The 17,137-nt window shown below is 35.4% G+C and overlaps 1 protein-coding gene across 4 annotated transcripts in view; it reads left to right on the forward strand.

Moving 5' to 3' along the window:
* The window catches only part of Pli (E3 ubiquitin-protein ligase pellino), a 126,033-nt gene that overhangs the window by 25,642 nt on the left and 83,254 nt on the right, over positions 1–17,137 (forward strand). For 2 of the 4 annotated variants that reach the window (XM_074141261.1, XM_074141262.1), the window contains exon 2: positions 9,803–9,860. The exons of the other annotated variants lie outside the window; for them this stretch is intronic. In XM_074141261.1, the coding sequence (XP_073997362.1) occupies positions 9,856–9,860 (5 nt within the window). In that variant the 5' untranslated portion in view covers positions 9,803–9,855. The remainder of the gene's footprint in view (positions 1–9,802; positions 9,861–17,137) is intronic. 4 annotated transcript variants of the gene reach the window in all.

A 17,137-nucleotide genomic window follows, 5' to 3' on the forward strand; every position in this document is an offset into this window, starting at 1 on the left:
GACCGTAGACCAATTTAGCGTTAAGACGCAGTTGAGGCTGTTTCTTGTTAGCAAGCTGTGCACACTCCATAACAGTAATACCAGGGGTTACTGAACTTTTACCATCTTCTACTATCTCTTCTTCAATTTCTTTTATAATATTCTACTCCAATATTTTTTTTTCTAAAATTCTGAAATTGAAGCTAAATGACGTAATCGGAAGTACTATTTCCTGAACGGGGTTTTTCTTATTTAAAGTTGAAGTTTTCCCAGATTTTTTATTTCTATAATTTGCGGGTTTTCATTTAATATTGTATAATAATTAATACTTGTGGGGCAAATCTTTGGATTTCCCTTTACAATGACATTTCACTTTAAAGTATGGTATTTACCACCTATAAAGTGGTCATTATACTTAGTAGTAGTTAAAAGTGGTAAATAAAATTGCTAGACCGGATGTGAGAACCTCTTAAACCATTTTTTCCACGGTAGGCTATAAAGAGCGATATTGCCAGACAGATCCGGTAGGGATTTTTTACGATTTGTTCATACACAATTTTGTATCACTGACAATGTTTTTGTTTTGGCGTTTCGTGCTAACACAATCTGGCCCAATCGTATAATTGAAGGATTTTTTGGAGAGCTTTTAACCATCCGTTGTTTGTATTAATCGAAGTTTCTTGTAAAATTTACACACGAAAACAGCAACTTACCTTTTTTTTCCCCCTCCATTAAACCAAAGCGTTTGCGTGAAATGTCGAGGTTAGTAATTGTGGTTAGAAAATAAATAAAGAACAAAAAACTGACAAATTTTGGTAATATTCTTAAATTAAATTTTTATAACTTACGTAAGAGAATGCTTCGGAGTTTCCGGTCAAATTTTTGACCTCTTAATTTCCCTCCGATTACGAATTATTTGGTAAAACAATAATAATCTAATATTCAAGCAAATTTTATTCTATTTCTGCATAGACCAAAATTTAAGTGGTTGTTTCATTTTCTTATAAAAGTTGGTATAAAAGTTATGGATTACGGGAATGACGATTTTAGTTACAAACCTTAGATTTATCTTGTTTTTATTTATTCCATTTTGAATTCCTTGTGAAGCTGTTCAAATTCGCATACCGCATTACATGCTGTGTAATCTAGTCACGAAGGAGTTGTTTCATTTTCTTCAATTACTATTAGTAAATCGATTCTCAATTAAAAAAGTATTTTTCAAATAAATTATTTATTTGACAATTCAGCTGTAGAATAATAAAATAATGTTTTCTAGTGAAAGTTAGTTCCGAATAGCATTAATTTTCTTTGAATAAATGATGTAAGTTTTCGAAAAAATTGAGTGAATATTCGAGTAGTTAGTATGTTCAATATTTTAGGGCGTTAAATAGAAAATTTTTTGAATAACTATTAAATACTAAATAAATTTACTAAATTATTTAATTCAGAACAGAGTATTTTGATTGTAATATTTAGAACAGTGTTTTTTTTTTTTTTAAATGGTCTTGCCAAATCTTGCTTCACCCCGCCACGCGTTCTCCAAAACTCTTGCAGACAAGTTGATGAATTCTTTATAATGTAGTCGAAAAGGGTAACATGGAAGCCAGGCGCATGCTTGTTCGCTACCATAGGATTATTTAATTTCTAATGACGTTTTAATCAATTAAATCAATTATTTATTTTTTTAAAATGTATTTTGTGTTTTTCTTTTTTTGTTGTTGTAGATCTGTTTGTTGTTGCCCATTGTTTTACGAGGGTCGTTTGAAAAGTCCGTGCAAAGTCAGAGAGATAGCACTACTGGCGCGTATCGAGGTTATGTTTAGTTAGTAGCATCTCTTGGAAGAACACACACCAAGTTTCAGCCAGATCGGTCTATTTCTTTGTGTTTGGCATTCGTTTGAATCGAGGAAGTCGAGTGATTTTCAAAAAATGGACGAAAAAGAATTTCGTGTGTTGATTAAACACTACTTTATGAAAGGCAAAACGCCTCAGGAGACTAAAGAGAAGCTTGATAAAGATTATGGTGACTCTGCACCTTCGATTAGAACAGTTTATAAGTGGTTTCAAACTTTTCGGAGTGGCCATATGGGCACAAGTGACGCTGAACGTTCTGGACGCCCTGTTGAGGTTACTACTCCAGAAATCATTGATAAAATCCATGATATGGTGATGGATGACAGAAGAGTGAAGGTGCGTGAGATTGCTAGTGCTGTGGGCATCTCGAATGAACGGGTACATAATATTTTGCATCAACATTTGGACATGACAAAGCTATCCGCAAGATGGGTGCCGCGATTGCTCACGCTTGACCAAAAACGAAATCGTGTGAAGTGTTGCAAGGACGGTTTGCAGCTGTTCCAGAAGAATCCGCAGGACTTTAAGCGTCGTTTCGTCACTGTGGATGAAACATGGGTACATCACTACACTCCTGAGACCAAAGAACAATCTAAACAATGGGTTACCAAGGGGGAATCTGCGCCAAAAAAGGCGAAGACCGTTCCTTCGGCCGGAAAGATTATGGCGACTGTCTTTTGGGATTCGCAAGGAATAATCCTCATCGACTATCTGGAAAAGGGTAAAACTATTACAGGTGCATATTATTCATCGTTATTGGACCGTTTGAAAACCGAGCTGCAAGAAAAACGCCCACGATTGGCCCACAAAAAAGTCCTTTTCCATCACGACAACGCACCAGCTCACACCTCAGCAGTTGTGGTCGCAAAATTAATGGAAATAGGGTTCCAACTCGTTTCACATCCCCCCTATTCTCCATACTTGGCTCCCTCGGACTACTAATTGTTCCCCAATATGAAGAGATGGCTGGCGGGAAAAAGATTTTATTCAAACGAGGAGGTGATTGCAGAAACGAATGGCTATTTTTCAGACTTGGACAAATCCTATTATTCGGAAGGGATCAACAAACTAGAGCAGCGTTGGACGAAGTGTATAAGCCTAAAAGGAGACTATGTTGAAAAATAAAAAAGGTTTACCCCAAAAAATTAAGTAGTTTCTATTTTTGCATGGACTTATCATACGACCCTCGAATGTTGTTGCTTAATAATGGGGTTATTTCTCATGGTAAACACCAGCTGAACCACCTCTTTTTCTTTGGTTCAGTTCCATGTTCTTCATCAAATACATTTTGGGGCAACATAGGAGGCGTTCATTTCTTCAACCTCACCAAAACTGAAAGGCAACAAAATTGGAACTTTTTTTATCTTCGGGCAATTTTTTTGTCTTAGTAGATCTTAGAAGAGTTGCAAAATTGATCTTTCCATGCATTAACAGCTTCTCTTCAATTATTACCTGAACCCAGTATGTTAGGAGGCGATATTCAATTCTAGTCTAAACTTTTAAGGAATTCGGTTAAATGAAATTGGCGTTTTTATGAATTTGTGTTTGAATCGTGACTATTAAGTTTTTATAATGTGTACGCGTAATTGGTTAGCTATCTAAAATTATCCACCTGCAGTAATCTGTAATGCAATGGAAAAGCCAAAGCGCGTTCAGGTGAAAATCCGGTTGTTTTTTATTACGTAAAAATCTTGAAAAGAACGCAATAATTAATAAAGTTATTAGTATTCCACATTGGAATTGGTACCAAAGCTAGTAATTTTATTGATGAAGTAAAATGATGTAAGAAAATTTTGACTAATTACCTCACGTTCAAGTTTATTCAATTCTCCATTCTTGTGAGGTCATCCCCTACTGACTGACAGACAGACAGAGATCGGTGACGTAGTTGTATTTCTTAACACTTCTAATAACAGAAAATACGTCTTTGCTGAAAGCTGGCCTTCACAAACAATTTTCAACGTCATAACTTGTTTAACAACGTCGTTAAAATGTTTATGTAAACACTTTTGTCATCATCATCATCGCCTTCAGACAATTGTTGTAGTACTATATTGTTTTGACTCCTTTTTGTTGATACTAGCTTTCGTAAAAGTTTCGATATTAACTATTTTAATTTCTAACAATTACAATTTTAAATTTCAAATTTGCATTAAACCTTGAGAATGTTAATTATTGTTGAGGCGCGTCCATTAAATGCACTAACTGATGCACTCTTTAACTGAATCAGTCTTATTTAGGGCTTACTGATTGATTCCCACCTTAGATGTGATTGATAATATCTTTTAATTTATTAACCACGGCCTCCTTAAGAGCATTTATAAAGAAAGGAAATGAAATAACTGCAAACATTTGAACATAAGTAAGACTAAGTTGTAGCAATGTTACTTATAAGTTACCGTGCTCATCCAAAAATTTAAATTTAATCATCCTTTTGACAAATATTAGGAATATCTCTCTTTTAAAATATAAAAGAGAGATATTTTGAAAATTATGTTGCTATTTGAAATTCGGGAAACTTTAAGAAACGAACAAATACGACAATAAAGTAAAGAGTAAAAGTATTTCTCAACTTCCAAAATGATTTATTTATTTTTTTAAATACTTATAAAAGGTAAAACAAACAACAACGTCTGAAAATGGCGTTTTTGCCCAGATACTTACTTGGAAGGGGCCAAAACTCTCGAAAACGTTGACCGTACCCTTACGGAATGCCTAGCTAAATGTCTTTAAGTATTGGGTCATTCCATGTCAAATCAACACGGGGTCTGAACCTCACCATCTCGGATTTTCTTGAAATTTGGCACATGTGTACTATTGGTATAGACTTGGAAAAATATGAAATTTTACTGTGATATGTCAACTGGTTTATGAGTTACATGGCTGTAAAGTTGCCAAAAATGGGCTGAAAAACAGGGAACCCCGTGTTTTTGAATTACTGTGGAAGCTTTCCTAATTGAGCTACAGACTTGGGATTGGTGTCATTTTATAGCATATATAATGCCCTTTCCTGTGATATGCGACACCATATAGGTTAGGATAAATAAAGTTTGTTAAATTTAAATTTAAAATTTAAATTTTAAATTTTTTAAAAAGTACATATTTTTAAATTTTAAAATTAATTCTATAAATAGCTAGTAGTGTTATGAATCACTGGCCAAAATATTAATTTGGGACGACAATGGCTTCATTGTTAAAAAAAATTAAGACTAAAGCTCCATCCGATTATTTCAACTCTGAATTCATGTTAATACAATAATGCTAATAATAATTCCACTAATAAGTCCAAAGTAAAACATACTGTTAAGTAATAGGATCTCTTTAATATTTTAAGCTTGAAAAGGCGTCATTTGTTTGTCATGCATCACTTTCTAGTAGGACATACGTAAGTTCTTCCAGTCAGAGTCACAGGATCAATTTTTATCAAAACATCCACTACTGAGACCCAAAGAATATCGGCATTTCTTGGATGCGAGATGATTTAGAGGGTCCAGCTGGATGAAGAAAAGTTACTTTTACTTCAAGTTCTTCATTTTTCTCTAAAACATATCCAAGCCAAGCCACCAGTTTCTTTATAGACTACACTGATATACAACCTGATATGGCGGCTAATTTTAGTTTATCAGGGAATTTTGAAACTTCCATTTCGCAAGCTTCTGAGTTCATAGAAAAGTTTTTAACCAATATTTTGGATTTACTTCTGGGAATGAAAGCATGGTATTGCTGTGTTCCTTTAATAGCCAATGCTTGAGCAAACCGATTTTTTAAAAAACACTCAGATTCAACATAGTCTTCCTGGGTTGAATATGCAAAGTCTATGTAGGTGATGTTTTCTACTGCCCACTCAAAAAGTTGTAGTGAAGTTTGGATTTGATTTCCATAGGGTGGTTGCAAACTAGCACGAGCTGCCAGTCTCTTTACCGAACCCCCTACGCAATCACAAGGCCCTTTGCCGACTTAAACCAACTTAAAGAGGCTGTTATCTCACCCAAAGAAGACTGTTCTTGAACAAAGATATTGAATTGAATTATTTTTGTATAATTTGATTAACTGCATAATTTCATTAAAATAATATATTATAATTAATATGAATAATTACTGTAATCATAATTATTAATTCTAAAAATGATTTCAAAATCAATATTTTAAATCTTAATAATTATTAATTATGATTCATTGATTCATTATTACTATTTTCAATTTATTTATTACTTTAATTTTATTAAAATATATTTTCCATGAAAAGGAGCTTTAGTCTTAAATTTTTTTAACAATGAAGCCATTGTCGTCCCAAATTAATATTTTGGCCAGTGATTCATAACACTACTAGCTATTTATAGAATTAATTTTAAAATTTAAAAATATGTACTTTTTAAAAAATTTAAAATTTAAATTTTAAATTTAAATTTAACAAACTTTATTTATCCTAACCTATATGGTGTCGCACATCACAGGAAAGGGCATTATATATGCTATAAAATGACACCAATCCCAAGCCTGTAGCTCAATTAGGAAAGCTTCTACAGTAATTCAAAAACACGGGGTTCCCTGTTTTTCAGCCCATTTTTGGCAACTTTACAGCCCTGTAACTCATAAACCAGTTGACTTATCACAGTAAAATTTCATATTTTTCCAAGTCTATACCAATAGTACACATGTGCCAAATTTCAAGAAAATCCGAGATGGTGAGGTCAAAAATGGTCTTTTTTTGTGTTGATTTGACATGGAATGACCCTATTGCTTTTTGAAATAATCAATTTTTAGAACATTTAGTCATTACTGCGTAGACTAACTAGATTAATTCACTTAGAATTAATAACACTCGTAAAAAAAAGTGCCACATACGAACAAAGAAATGGCTAATTATAAACTCTTGACTACTACGTACCAAGTCATGAAAACAGCCTTCCATCAACACTATTTATGGTAATGTTTGACCTAATATATGTACAAGAACTTGTCTGTAGGAAATATGTCTGTAACTATAATAATAGTTTGTGTACACATAGGTTACGTTAGTTGGGATAGTGTTTAATTGCATAATGTGTTTGTAGTTTGTCCAACTTATTCACTAGGTAAAGGTTAATCGCACGAATTCCCTTCCCTCAGGAGAGAGAAGTTGATTTTTTTTTCATTATTCTTCTTTCTTCGGTGGGAATTCTTGCCTGGGAACAATAAAAACGGCCATTCATGAGGAGTTTACGTGTTTGTTCACTTTATTAAGGGTCTGGCCGTTTGAGGATCCGCAGGAGCTTTAGGCAGCCTAAGGCTTGGTCCTACTTCTTTAAACTAGCACAGACCCTAGACTTGGAAATGGGTAGATCTCTGGTCAAGCTCAGCTGGCTGACCTTAGGAGCCTCCTTTTTTTAGCCCAACGTCTGGTGAAGGGCAGCGTTTTAGGTAATGAGAGAACTTATTCCTGCACAAGATAGGGCTTATTAGCTCAGAACCATTGTGCCAGGAAGAGGAAGAAACGGCCTCTCACCTGTTATCGAGAGACTGCGCTACGATATCTTTGGTACCTTGAGACCAAAGGAGATTATAGCACAGAAGGAACTGGTAGGGAAAGCCCTCAACCTTCTTAGAACGGGGAGGTTTCATCTACTAGACTTATAGGAAAGCCTCTTGTGGCTGCGGTGCCGTGGGGCGTGGGTCCCGTCCCGCCTTTCAAAAATCTAAATCTAATCTAGGTAATGCGGGAACGTATTCAGAGCCTGACACTGCTCTAAAGATGTCTCTTGGTGCCAATGACCTTAGATGTTGCTGTAAATAAAATTGATACAGTCTAGAGCTCCATCTCTATTACCAAACGGTGTGGCAGTCTTTAAAGCAGCCCTTGGACTTCCCTAATTATTTTTCCTCATTTCTCTCAGTACTCCTCTACATCGAGCGCATTAATCAAGACTGCGAAAATCTGTTGTATTTGGAAAATCAACTCTTGAGGTACATCTAATTACTGATCACACTCCTTCCCATCTTTAATAATCAAATTAATATCATAATTGCATTTGATGATATCTTTAAGCATAATTCTTATTTTAATAAAACTAATCTTATTGAGATATTTATATATTCAGCCGAGATATTTTTAATATTGAGATCTATCTGCCAAATCGTTTTGTTATTTAAAGAAATCTAGGCTAAATAGATCTTAAAAGGTTTTTCTAACAAAATTTTATTGCGGATAATATAGTTAAATTAAATATAATATTATAATAAATAAATTATTGGTTATTATTACACTTATCTCCTCCTAAAAAGAAATACTGCGTTTGTACATAGTTTCGAATTTAAGCTTTTACCAGCCAATGGAGATTGTTGTGCCTTGCCAGAAATTGTGTATATGCCTTAAGGCAATCACACATCTGATGGAAATGATATTCTAAAACTGCTTTTTATTATAAGAGGGTCGTTTGAAAAGTCCGTGCAAAAATAAAAACTACTTAATTTTTTTGGGTAAACCTTTTTTATTTTTCAACATAGTCTCCTTTTAGGCTTATACACTTCGTCCAACGCTGCTCTAGTTTGTTGATCCCTTCCGAATAATAGGATTTGTCCAAGTCTGAAAAATAGCCATTCGTTTCTGCAATCACCTCCTCGTTTGAATAAAATCTTTTTCCCGCCAGCCATCTCTTCATATTGGGGAACAATTAGTAGTCCGAGGGAGCCAAGTATGGAGAATAGGGGGGATGTGAAACGAGTTGGAACCCTATTTCCATTAATTTTGCGACCACAACTGCTGAGGTGTGAGCTGGTGCGTTGTCGTGATGGAAAAGGACTTTTTTGTGGGCCAATCGTGGGCGTTTTTCTTGCAGCTCGGTTTTCAAACGGTCCAATAACGATGAATAATATGCACCTGTAATAGTTTTACCCTTTTCCAGATAGTCGATGAGGATTATTCCTTGCGAATCCCAAAAGACAGTCGCCATAATCTTTTCGGCCGAAGGAACGGTCTTCGCCTTTTTTGGCGCAGATTCCCCCCTTGGTAACCCATTGTTTAGATTGTTCTTTGGTCTCAGGAGTGTAGTGATGTATCCATGTTTCATCCACAGTGACGAAACGACGCTTAAAGTCATGCGGATTCTTCTGGAACAGCTGCAAACCGTCCTTGGAACACTTCACACGATTTCGTTTTTGGTCAAGCGTGAGCAATCGCGGCACCCATCTTGCGGATAGCTTTGTCATGTCCAAATGTTGATGCAAAATATTATGTACCCGTTCCTTCGAGATGCCCACAGCACTAGCAATCTCACGCACCTTCACTCTTCTGTCATCCATCACCATATCATGGATTTTATCAATGATTTCTGGAGTAGTAACCTCAACAGGGCGTCCAGAACGTTCAGCGTCACTTGTGCCCATATGGCCACTCCGAAAATTTTGAAACCACTTATAAACTGTTCTAATCGAAGGTGCAGAGTCACCATAATGTTTATCAAGCTTCTCTTTAGTCTCCTGAGGCGTTTTGTAGTGTTTAAAGTAGTGTTTAATCAACACACGAAATTCTTTTTCGTCCATTTTTTGAAAATCACTCGACTTCCTCGATTCAAACTAATGCCAAACACAAAGAAATAGACCGATCTGGCTGAAACTTGGTGTGTGTTCTTCCAAGAGATGCTACTAACTAAACATAACCTCGATACGCGCCAGTAGTGCTATCTCTCTGACTTTGCACGGATTTTTCAAACGACCCTCGTATACCAAATGTTTGTGTACATTATTATAATTTTTAGTTCTTTCAAGAAGGCTGTGGCTATCAATTTCATTACTGTAATTTTCGATTTTACGTTCTTAGTTGCGTTAGTTAATTAACAGTACCTTAATACAGTTTTATTATTAATGAAATATATTCTTCATTTTGAAAAGATTGATTTTTATTGTTTTTTTATTTTAATTAATATTGCGCAATGATTTTCCATTTGCTTCATAAATTTGAAAATATTTTATTAACAGTAATTTTTTGTTTTAGGTAAGTACCAAATATGGAAAGATGTCGTCTTACCGTTTTGATCACTACTTCAAATGCTGTAAGTAAAATTGTTAATCTTATCGTGATTTCTTTTTTTTTTGGTAATAATTTTACAAAACTCCACTCTGCGAGAGACCTCTCTCTTTCTCTCTCTCTCTGTGACAGCGTAATAATCTCTAAATCGTCGATTATGAACACTTTCTGTTGCTGTCGCAATCGATTTTATTGTGTGGCAATCGATTATTAAATAATGTAATAATATTAACCATAAAATTAGAATATATTAAGTTATCACAAATTCATCTATCAACTATAGTAGCAAAAAAAAAGTTCCATAACTATATTTGGAGTATATTTTTATATAGTAGAAGATATTTTTAGAAGTACCTAAGTTCAAATTAGAGTAACTTTTTTAATTTACGTCACAAGTGGTTAAAAATGTGCGAGGGGTTATAAGGTTAAAAGAACAGGTCCACTTTATGCGTTATTATAATCGATCTCTTTCAACCTCCCATTTCATTCGACCATTTCACACCTTATATTAGTCGAAATATTTAGGATATTTAGCGCTAAATTTCTGTTCCTTTTTTTTTTTTAAACGATTTTTATAAAATATTCAGACCTTAAAAATATGTTAACTCATAATTAAGGAAACTATCCATTTTATTCACTCCAATGAGTTTTTATAATTTTTCTTGATTTTATTTCTCTTAGAATTGCACATTTCTTTCCTGATATTGGAGTCTTTAGAGCTTTAAGAATTTAGCAGAAAGGAATTTATTATTAAAGGAGAAATAGATGTTGGAACAGATAAAAGGGAAGGACGGAGAAATATCTTGTTTTTGCATCTCTCTTTGTTGTACAAGCACTTTTCTCTTCTTACTTTATAATTTCGACTTCTAAAAGTTGCATAATTAAAATGCATTCTTTTTTCTTCTAGTAAATATTTATTTCATTTCTATGGCTAGAAAAAGTTTGTACTATTACTGACTCAAAAACAAGAAATAGGAAGTTCAAACTTTATTTTCCGTTTATATACTTCCGGTGGAATTCGGCGATAAATTTAGTTATGAACTCTCTTCAGGAAGTACCAGTTTTCAAATGTTTCCCGCTTTTTTTGTGACTTTTTTTTTTTTTTGGAAGTGGCTTCTGTGTTTTTCGCTGAACTTCATACATTTAGATCAGTAACCTCTTTACGTCATTCTTTGGGGGTGGGGGATCCGTTTTAGAGAGAGTGGGTAGTTCTCGGAGAGGAGTTGTGGGTAGAGGCTATCCTGTAAGGAGCTCTTTTAACTACAATTTATGGTTTTACAAACTATTATGGATAAATAATACGAGGGGGTACCCAAAAAAAACCGGAATTATTTTTTAAAAGCTATTTATTTACAAATTTTTTACAGAACAACCTTATCCCCTTCAAAATACTCTCCATTACAACTAATACATTTGTCCCACCGGTGCTTCCACTGTTCGAAACATTTTTTGTAGTCATCTTTAGAAATGGCTGACAGCTCCTTCTTCGTTTTTTTCTTGACCTCTTCAATGTTGTCAAATCGGTGACCTTTCATGCCCTTTTTCATACGTGGAAATAAGAAAAAGTCGCGCGGAGCCAGGTCAGGCGAGTAAGGTGCGTGGGGCAGCGGAACCATGCCATTTTTAGCCAAAAACTGTGTAACAGAGATGGCTGTGTGTGCAGGTGCATTGTCGTGGTGGAAGAACCAGTCTCCTGTTTGCCACAAATCGGGTCTTTTTTGGCGAACACTATTGCGCAATCTTTTCAAAACTTCCAAATACAAGGTTTGATTGACGGTCTGACCTGGGGGGACAAACTCTGAATGGACTACGCCTTTGGCATCAAAAAAGCAAATCAGCATTGTTTTGATGTTTGACTTGACTTGACGACATTTTTTTGGTCGGGGTGAAGATGACGTCTTCCATTGGCTCGACTGTTGCTTTGTTTCTGGGTCATAACCATAGCACCATGACTCATCACCAGTAATGACCTTTGACAGAAAGTCTGGATCAGTTTCAAGCTGTTGTTTCAAAGCACGACATGTTTCAACTCGATGTTCTTTTTGATTGTCAGTCAGAACTCGAGGAACAAACTTGGCAGCAACCCTTTTCATCCCCAAATCTTCCGTTAAAATTCGCTGAACCGAGCTCCAAGATAACCCACTACTCTCTGACAGTTGATCAATTGTCTGTCGACGGTCTGTGAACACCAGCTCTCGAATTTTTTCAACATTTTCGTCGATTCGGGCAGTTGATGGACGTCCAGAACGAGGTTTGTCATCAATCGACATGTCGCCATTTTTAAACCGAGTAAACCACTCGTATACTTGAGTTTTTCCCATAGCGTCATCTTTGTAAGCTGTTTTCAACATTAAAACACTTTCAGCAGCATTTTTGCCGAGAAGAAAACAAAATTTCAGAGCTGCACGTTGTTCACTTAAACTTGCCATCATAAAAAACGAAAAAAGAACAAAACAGCGCTGGTAAAAACGATCACTGCAGATGTACAGAACAAGCCAGGCAGACAACACAGGCAGGACTGAACTGGCAAGGAATTGCGCTATACACGTCTAGCGGCAGAAATGCGTACTACATAAGCTCCATGCGCGGCAACGCAATTCCGGTTATTTTTGGGTACCCCCTCGTACATGACGTATCACCAAGCTAGCTCAACGTCACAGTTGTGGGAAGGATGTGATGAGAGAAACCAGACAGTGATGGTGGCACTCTTTAGATTAAAGGAAGTGGTTGGAAAGTTAGGATTATTAGAATGGGAGTGTTTGGATTAAGATTGGACGAGAGGATTCTGGTTATTTGCTAGATTGAGATGGAAATTTAGGAATCAGGTGTGGATTACTTACTGACATAGGGGCGGACTTGGAGGCGATGATGAAGGATTAGATTGGCTTGTACATATCTGTGAAGAACTTTAGACTGGAAGGATTGTATGGGTTGAGAAGAGAAAATGTATGGATTAGATAGATTCCATGGCTTCAGTTATTTGTAGTTCCTCTGGGTCCATTCCTCTGGATTCCATTTGGAAGAAATTCTCTTAGATTTATTTCTTCACATCCAAAAGTTTCTTTAAAAAAAGAATAAAAGAACACCTCCTTTTATAATAAGCCAATTTTGTAATGTGTCTTGTTTTTCTTTATTCTTTTATCGTGAAGGCTGTGCCGTGATATCACGTCACAGTTTGTTCAGTTAGAGTCACGTAACAGATCTCACATCATCTTTGTTATTCTCCTATCTCCTTTTGGCGCTTTCTTCTCTCAGTTTACCTCCAGGCAAATAACAGTTCTTCTCCATCGGCTTCACTGGGTTGGACGTAGGTTTGGCTTCACTGAGGCTGTTTTGTGTCTTGACTTGATAGCACTCCTTCTACCAATCATCTTGCACGCTATCCAATTTTTTTTTTATTCAAATAAAAATTGTAAGTGCTTTCCTGTGCTGCTCGGATGATGGTAATAATTATATCCCTTTAAGTATGCATGTGTTATATACTTATATTAGGCAACATTACCCTATAATGGTTTTGTAAAGAATTATTTATCCTTACTTCAGAAATAGGGAAATTTGGGCAAGGAGCTTTTGTTTTTGTTAAGTAACTAAAGGCATATATCTATTATTGTAGTGCCAAATTTTTCTCAAAAGACAAAGTAAATCAGAATTATGTACAATTAATTTTTTAGACACAATCATCGTGTTGTATGTTGAATATAACGTAACTCTATAAGTTTCTTCTGCGCTAGAACAAGGTTTTAAGTAATTCCGGTGTACATGTTCAGCACTTCATCCCAAAATGGCTATCTTTGCAATATATGTTTACCAAAAAAAAAAAAAAACCAGTTGTAGGCCATCATCGAGAACTATATTAAAACTGTCCGTTAGGATAGTTGTACGAGGTGTGTTCAAAAAGTAACGGGAATTTTCGTTTTTTGAAAAAAATATTTATTTATTCATCTACATTAATATTGTCGCCTTCAAAGTAGTCCCCTTCGCATACAATACACTTGTGCCAGCGCTTTTTCCAATCCTCGAAACACTTCTGAAACTCGATCTTTGTGATAGCTTTCAGCTCTTTCAGCGATTCGCTTTTAATGTCATCTATGCTTGTAAAACGACGGCCTTTTAATGTTCTCTTTATGTTTGGAAATAGAAAAAAGTCACATGGAGCCATGTCTGGCGAATATGGAGGCTGGGGCATTGTTAAAGTTTTGTTTTTGGCCAAAAATTCACGAACAAGCAATGAAGTGTGAGCAGGTGCATTATCGTGGTGCAAAATCCATGAATTGTTTTGCCACAAATCCGGGCGTTTTTTTTCGGATTGCTTCACGCAAACGGCGTTGAACTTGTAGGTAGTACTCCTTATTGATTGTTTGACCTTGTGGCAAGAATTCATGATGCACTATGCCATTAAAATCGAAGAACACAGTGAGCATAACCTTCACATTCGACCGCACTTGTCGAGCCTTTTTCGGTCTTGGCGATCCAGAATGCCTCCACTGGGACGATTGAGCCTTAGTTTCGACATCATATCCGTAAACCCATGTTTCGTCACCTGTTATAACACGTTTCAGTAGATCCGCATCGTTGTCGACTTCATTGAGTGACTCTTGAGCAACTTCCATTCTCCGCTGTTTTTGTTCGAAATTCAACAATTTTGGAACAAATTTTGCTGCCACACGTTTCATACCCAAAACATCCGAAAAAATTTCATGGCATGAGCCAGTTGATATGGCAACATCATCAGCGAATTCTCTGATTGTGATTCGGCGATCGTTCATAACCATTTCTTTCACTTTTTTCACGTTTTCATCGGTTGTTGATGTGCTTGGACGTCCAGGTCGTTCGTCATCTTCAACGTTTTCGCGGCCATCTTGGAAACGCTTATACCACTCGTAAATCCTTGTTTTACTCATAGCAGACTCACCATATGCCTTTATTAACATTTCACACACTTTATTTCATTTTTTACGCAAAATTTAATACAAATTCTTTGATCCATTTTTTTTAACAAACAAAAATCGCCAAGCTCGAAAAACACGTCTAACCTTAACGGCTGCCACTTAAGAAGTAAACAATGAATATTACTGAAAATTTTATCCAACTTCAGGGGCATGTGTACCAACATAATAAAAAAAAAAAATTTACAATCAGACTCTCCAAACCCGCGAAATTTAAAAATTCCCGTTACTTTTTGAACACACCTCGTATAAGGGTTGATCGTCAAAAACTGCACGAAAAAGCGTAACGTTGAAAAACACCCAACTTTGACAATTTTTTTCTCTTTTTCTATAAAAGATAAAATTCCCAAATTTTCTTTAAAATGTTAGGCAAATCCTCCTTTATAACTGGAATTTTTTGCAACAACATAGAATAAATAGATTTCGAGAAATACGTTGCTGAAAATGGGCAAAAACGGCGTTTTTAGAAAATGTTCTTGTTCTTGTTGTTGTTCTTGTTGTTACCTTTTTTTTTGCAAAACTGCGTAGCGCCTAAACGCGTGAATCGATTTTCATGAATGAGGTGTCATTCGATTCGGAATTTTATATAGATGTGTTTTTTAGGGGTCTCGACGCTGTACATTGAATGGGAGAGGAGTTAGCCGCCCCCATATATGTGAAGTCCCCTCCAAAAATAATTGTTACTAATAACTCAGTAAAACTTAACCCCGTTTGTGATGAAATTTGGCAGGATGAAAAGGTTAGGGGCTCCCCTACGTACCAATTAAAGCGACGTTCTGCTCTTACGCCTACCAAGGGGGAAGTTTTTCAATCATTTAATATTATCGTTTCGAGAATTTATTTTTCTTCAATGAAGTGTTTTTGTAGTTTCTTTTTCACTGAATAATTATCATCGAATCTCTGCACAACAATTCGTAAACAAGCCATGAAGAACAGTTATCACAATTTTGAAACCACTATCATACAGAATACCCAAATTTGTATTACGTAAATTTTAAAAGTAAGTGGTGTGTATTTTTCGTGTAATGGAATTTCTCTAATTTTACGTAAGTTTATAAAAAAAATAATAAAAATAGCAGCAAGAGGGAATAACACTGCATTTTTGTTAATCGAGAAGGATGGTTTTGTATTTTATGGACTCAGAGAGTAACAAAATGGGAAACCATCCCTAACAGGTGCGCTTACAGATCGCTGAGCGCCCATAGTGTCGGGCAGGTGTCCATTATCCTCGACTTTTTTTTTTTTTTTTGTGTTTGCATTCAATGTAACAGGTGGTCGACGATAAAAACACATTGTTAATTTATATATTTATATTTTCTGTTTATTTAAACAAAAATTTTCATTAATTTTTTTGGTCTATTGTACGAACTAAAACACCAAGCGTCTTTCAACTTATTCAATAGTTTGTAATAGACAAATAATTTTCGACTATTTGCAATAGTTATTTCTGTGATTGGTGAGTTAAATCGATCTTGTATCGTACGAGTGTGCAATGTTACCAACTGCAAGAACTGTAATCGTGCCAGCAGGAAACCACTTCCGCTCTAGTTAAACACGATATTTCTCCTACGATCAAAACACAAAAAAACAACAGAATTTTGGATAAAAAGCAATCATTGATAATATAAAGAACAATTCCATACAATTACAATAACGATGCTATAATTTCATCTTGAAATATCACATCTACTTAAAATAAGCCCAAAAAAACGCTACAGTTAGTCCTTCTATGCCTGGTAAAAAACAGGGTAGACAATTAGGCAGTACATGGATTGAAATTAGGATATTGTGAAGGTCTGTCGGTAGTACAAGGAACTGCTATAATTTAAGAACTATAAAAAGAACTACCTTTTTGTAAATCCAGAGGGATCTCAAAAACGTACTCGTATTATTGAACTAACAAAAGAACAGAATACAGAATATTTGTAATGATCGCTCTACTTCCACATAAAATTTAGTGAAAATGATTTGTTTGTAGTATAGTTCGAAAAAACTGCATAGCTGCTTCAATTAACGGGGACGGCTTTCAAAATTTCCTCGTGCCAGATCCTGAAAGTTTATTGTTGACGTGTAAAGTGTAATAAAGTTTACTTTCTGCAACATTGTAAATATACTGTGAAATGTTGAGCCAGATTTTTTTTTTTGCCTTTGGGTTATCAAAAACTTTAATCACTATAATCATCATCTAACTTTTTGTCAAGGTCCTTTTAGAGTATTGTGTCTTGGAGATATCCGCGCAAAAAGTTATTCTGGGTACAGTCATACTAGGGATCTCCCCAAGGTACGCTGGGATTTCTAAAAAAGTTGCTAGTCAACTTGACCCCCTGGGATTCAGTCTATCGTAATACTTATTCAT

This window comes from Rhodnius prolixus, unplaced genomic scaffold, assembly GCF_049639745.1.
Source record: "Rhodnius prolixus isolate KJV_2025 unplaced genomic scaffold, Rpr scaffold_6, whole genome shotgun sequence".
Classification (NCBI taxonomy): Eukaryota; Metazoa; Arthropoda; class Insecta; order Hemiptera; family Reduviidae; genus Rhodnius; species Rhodnius prolixus.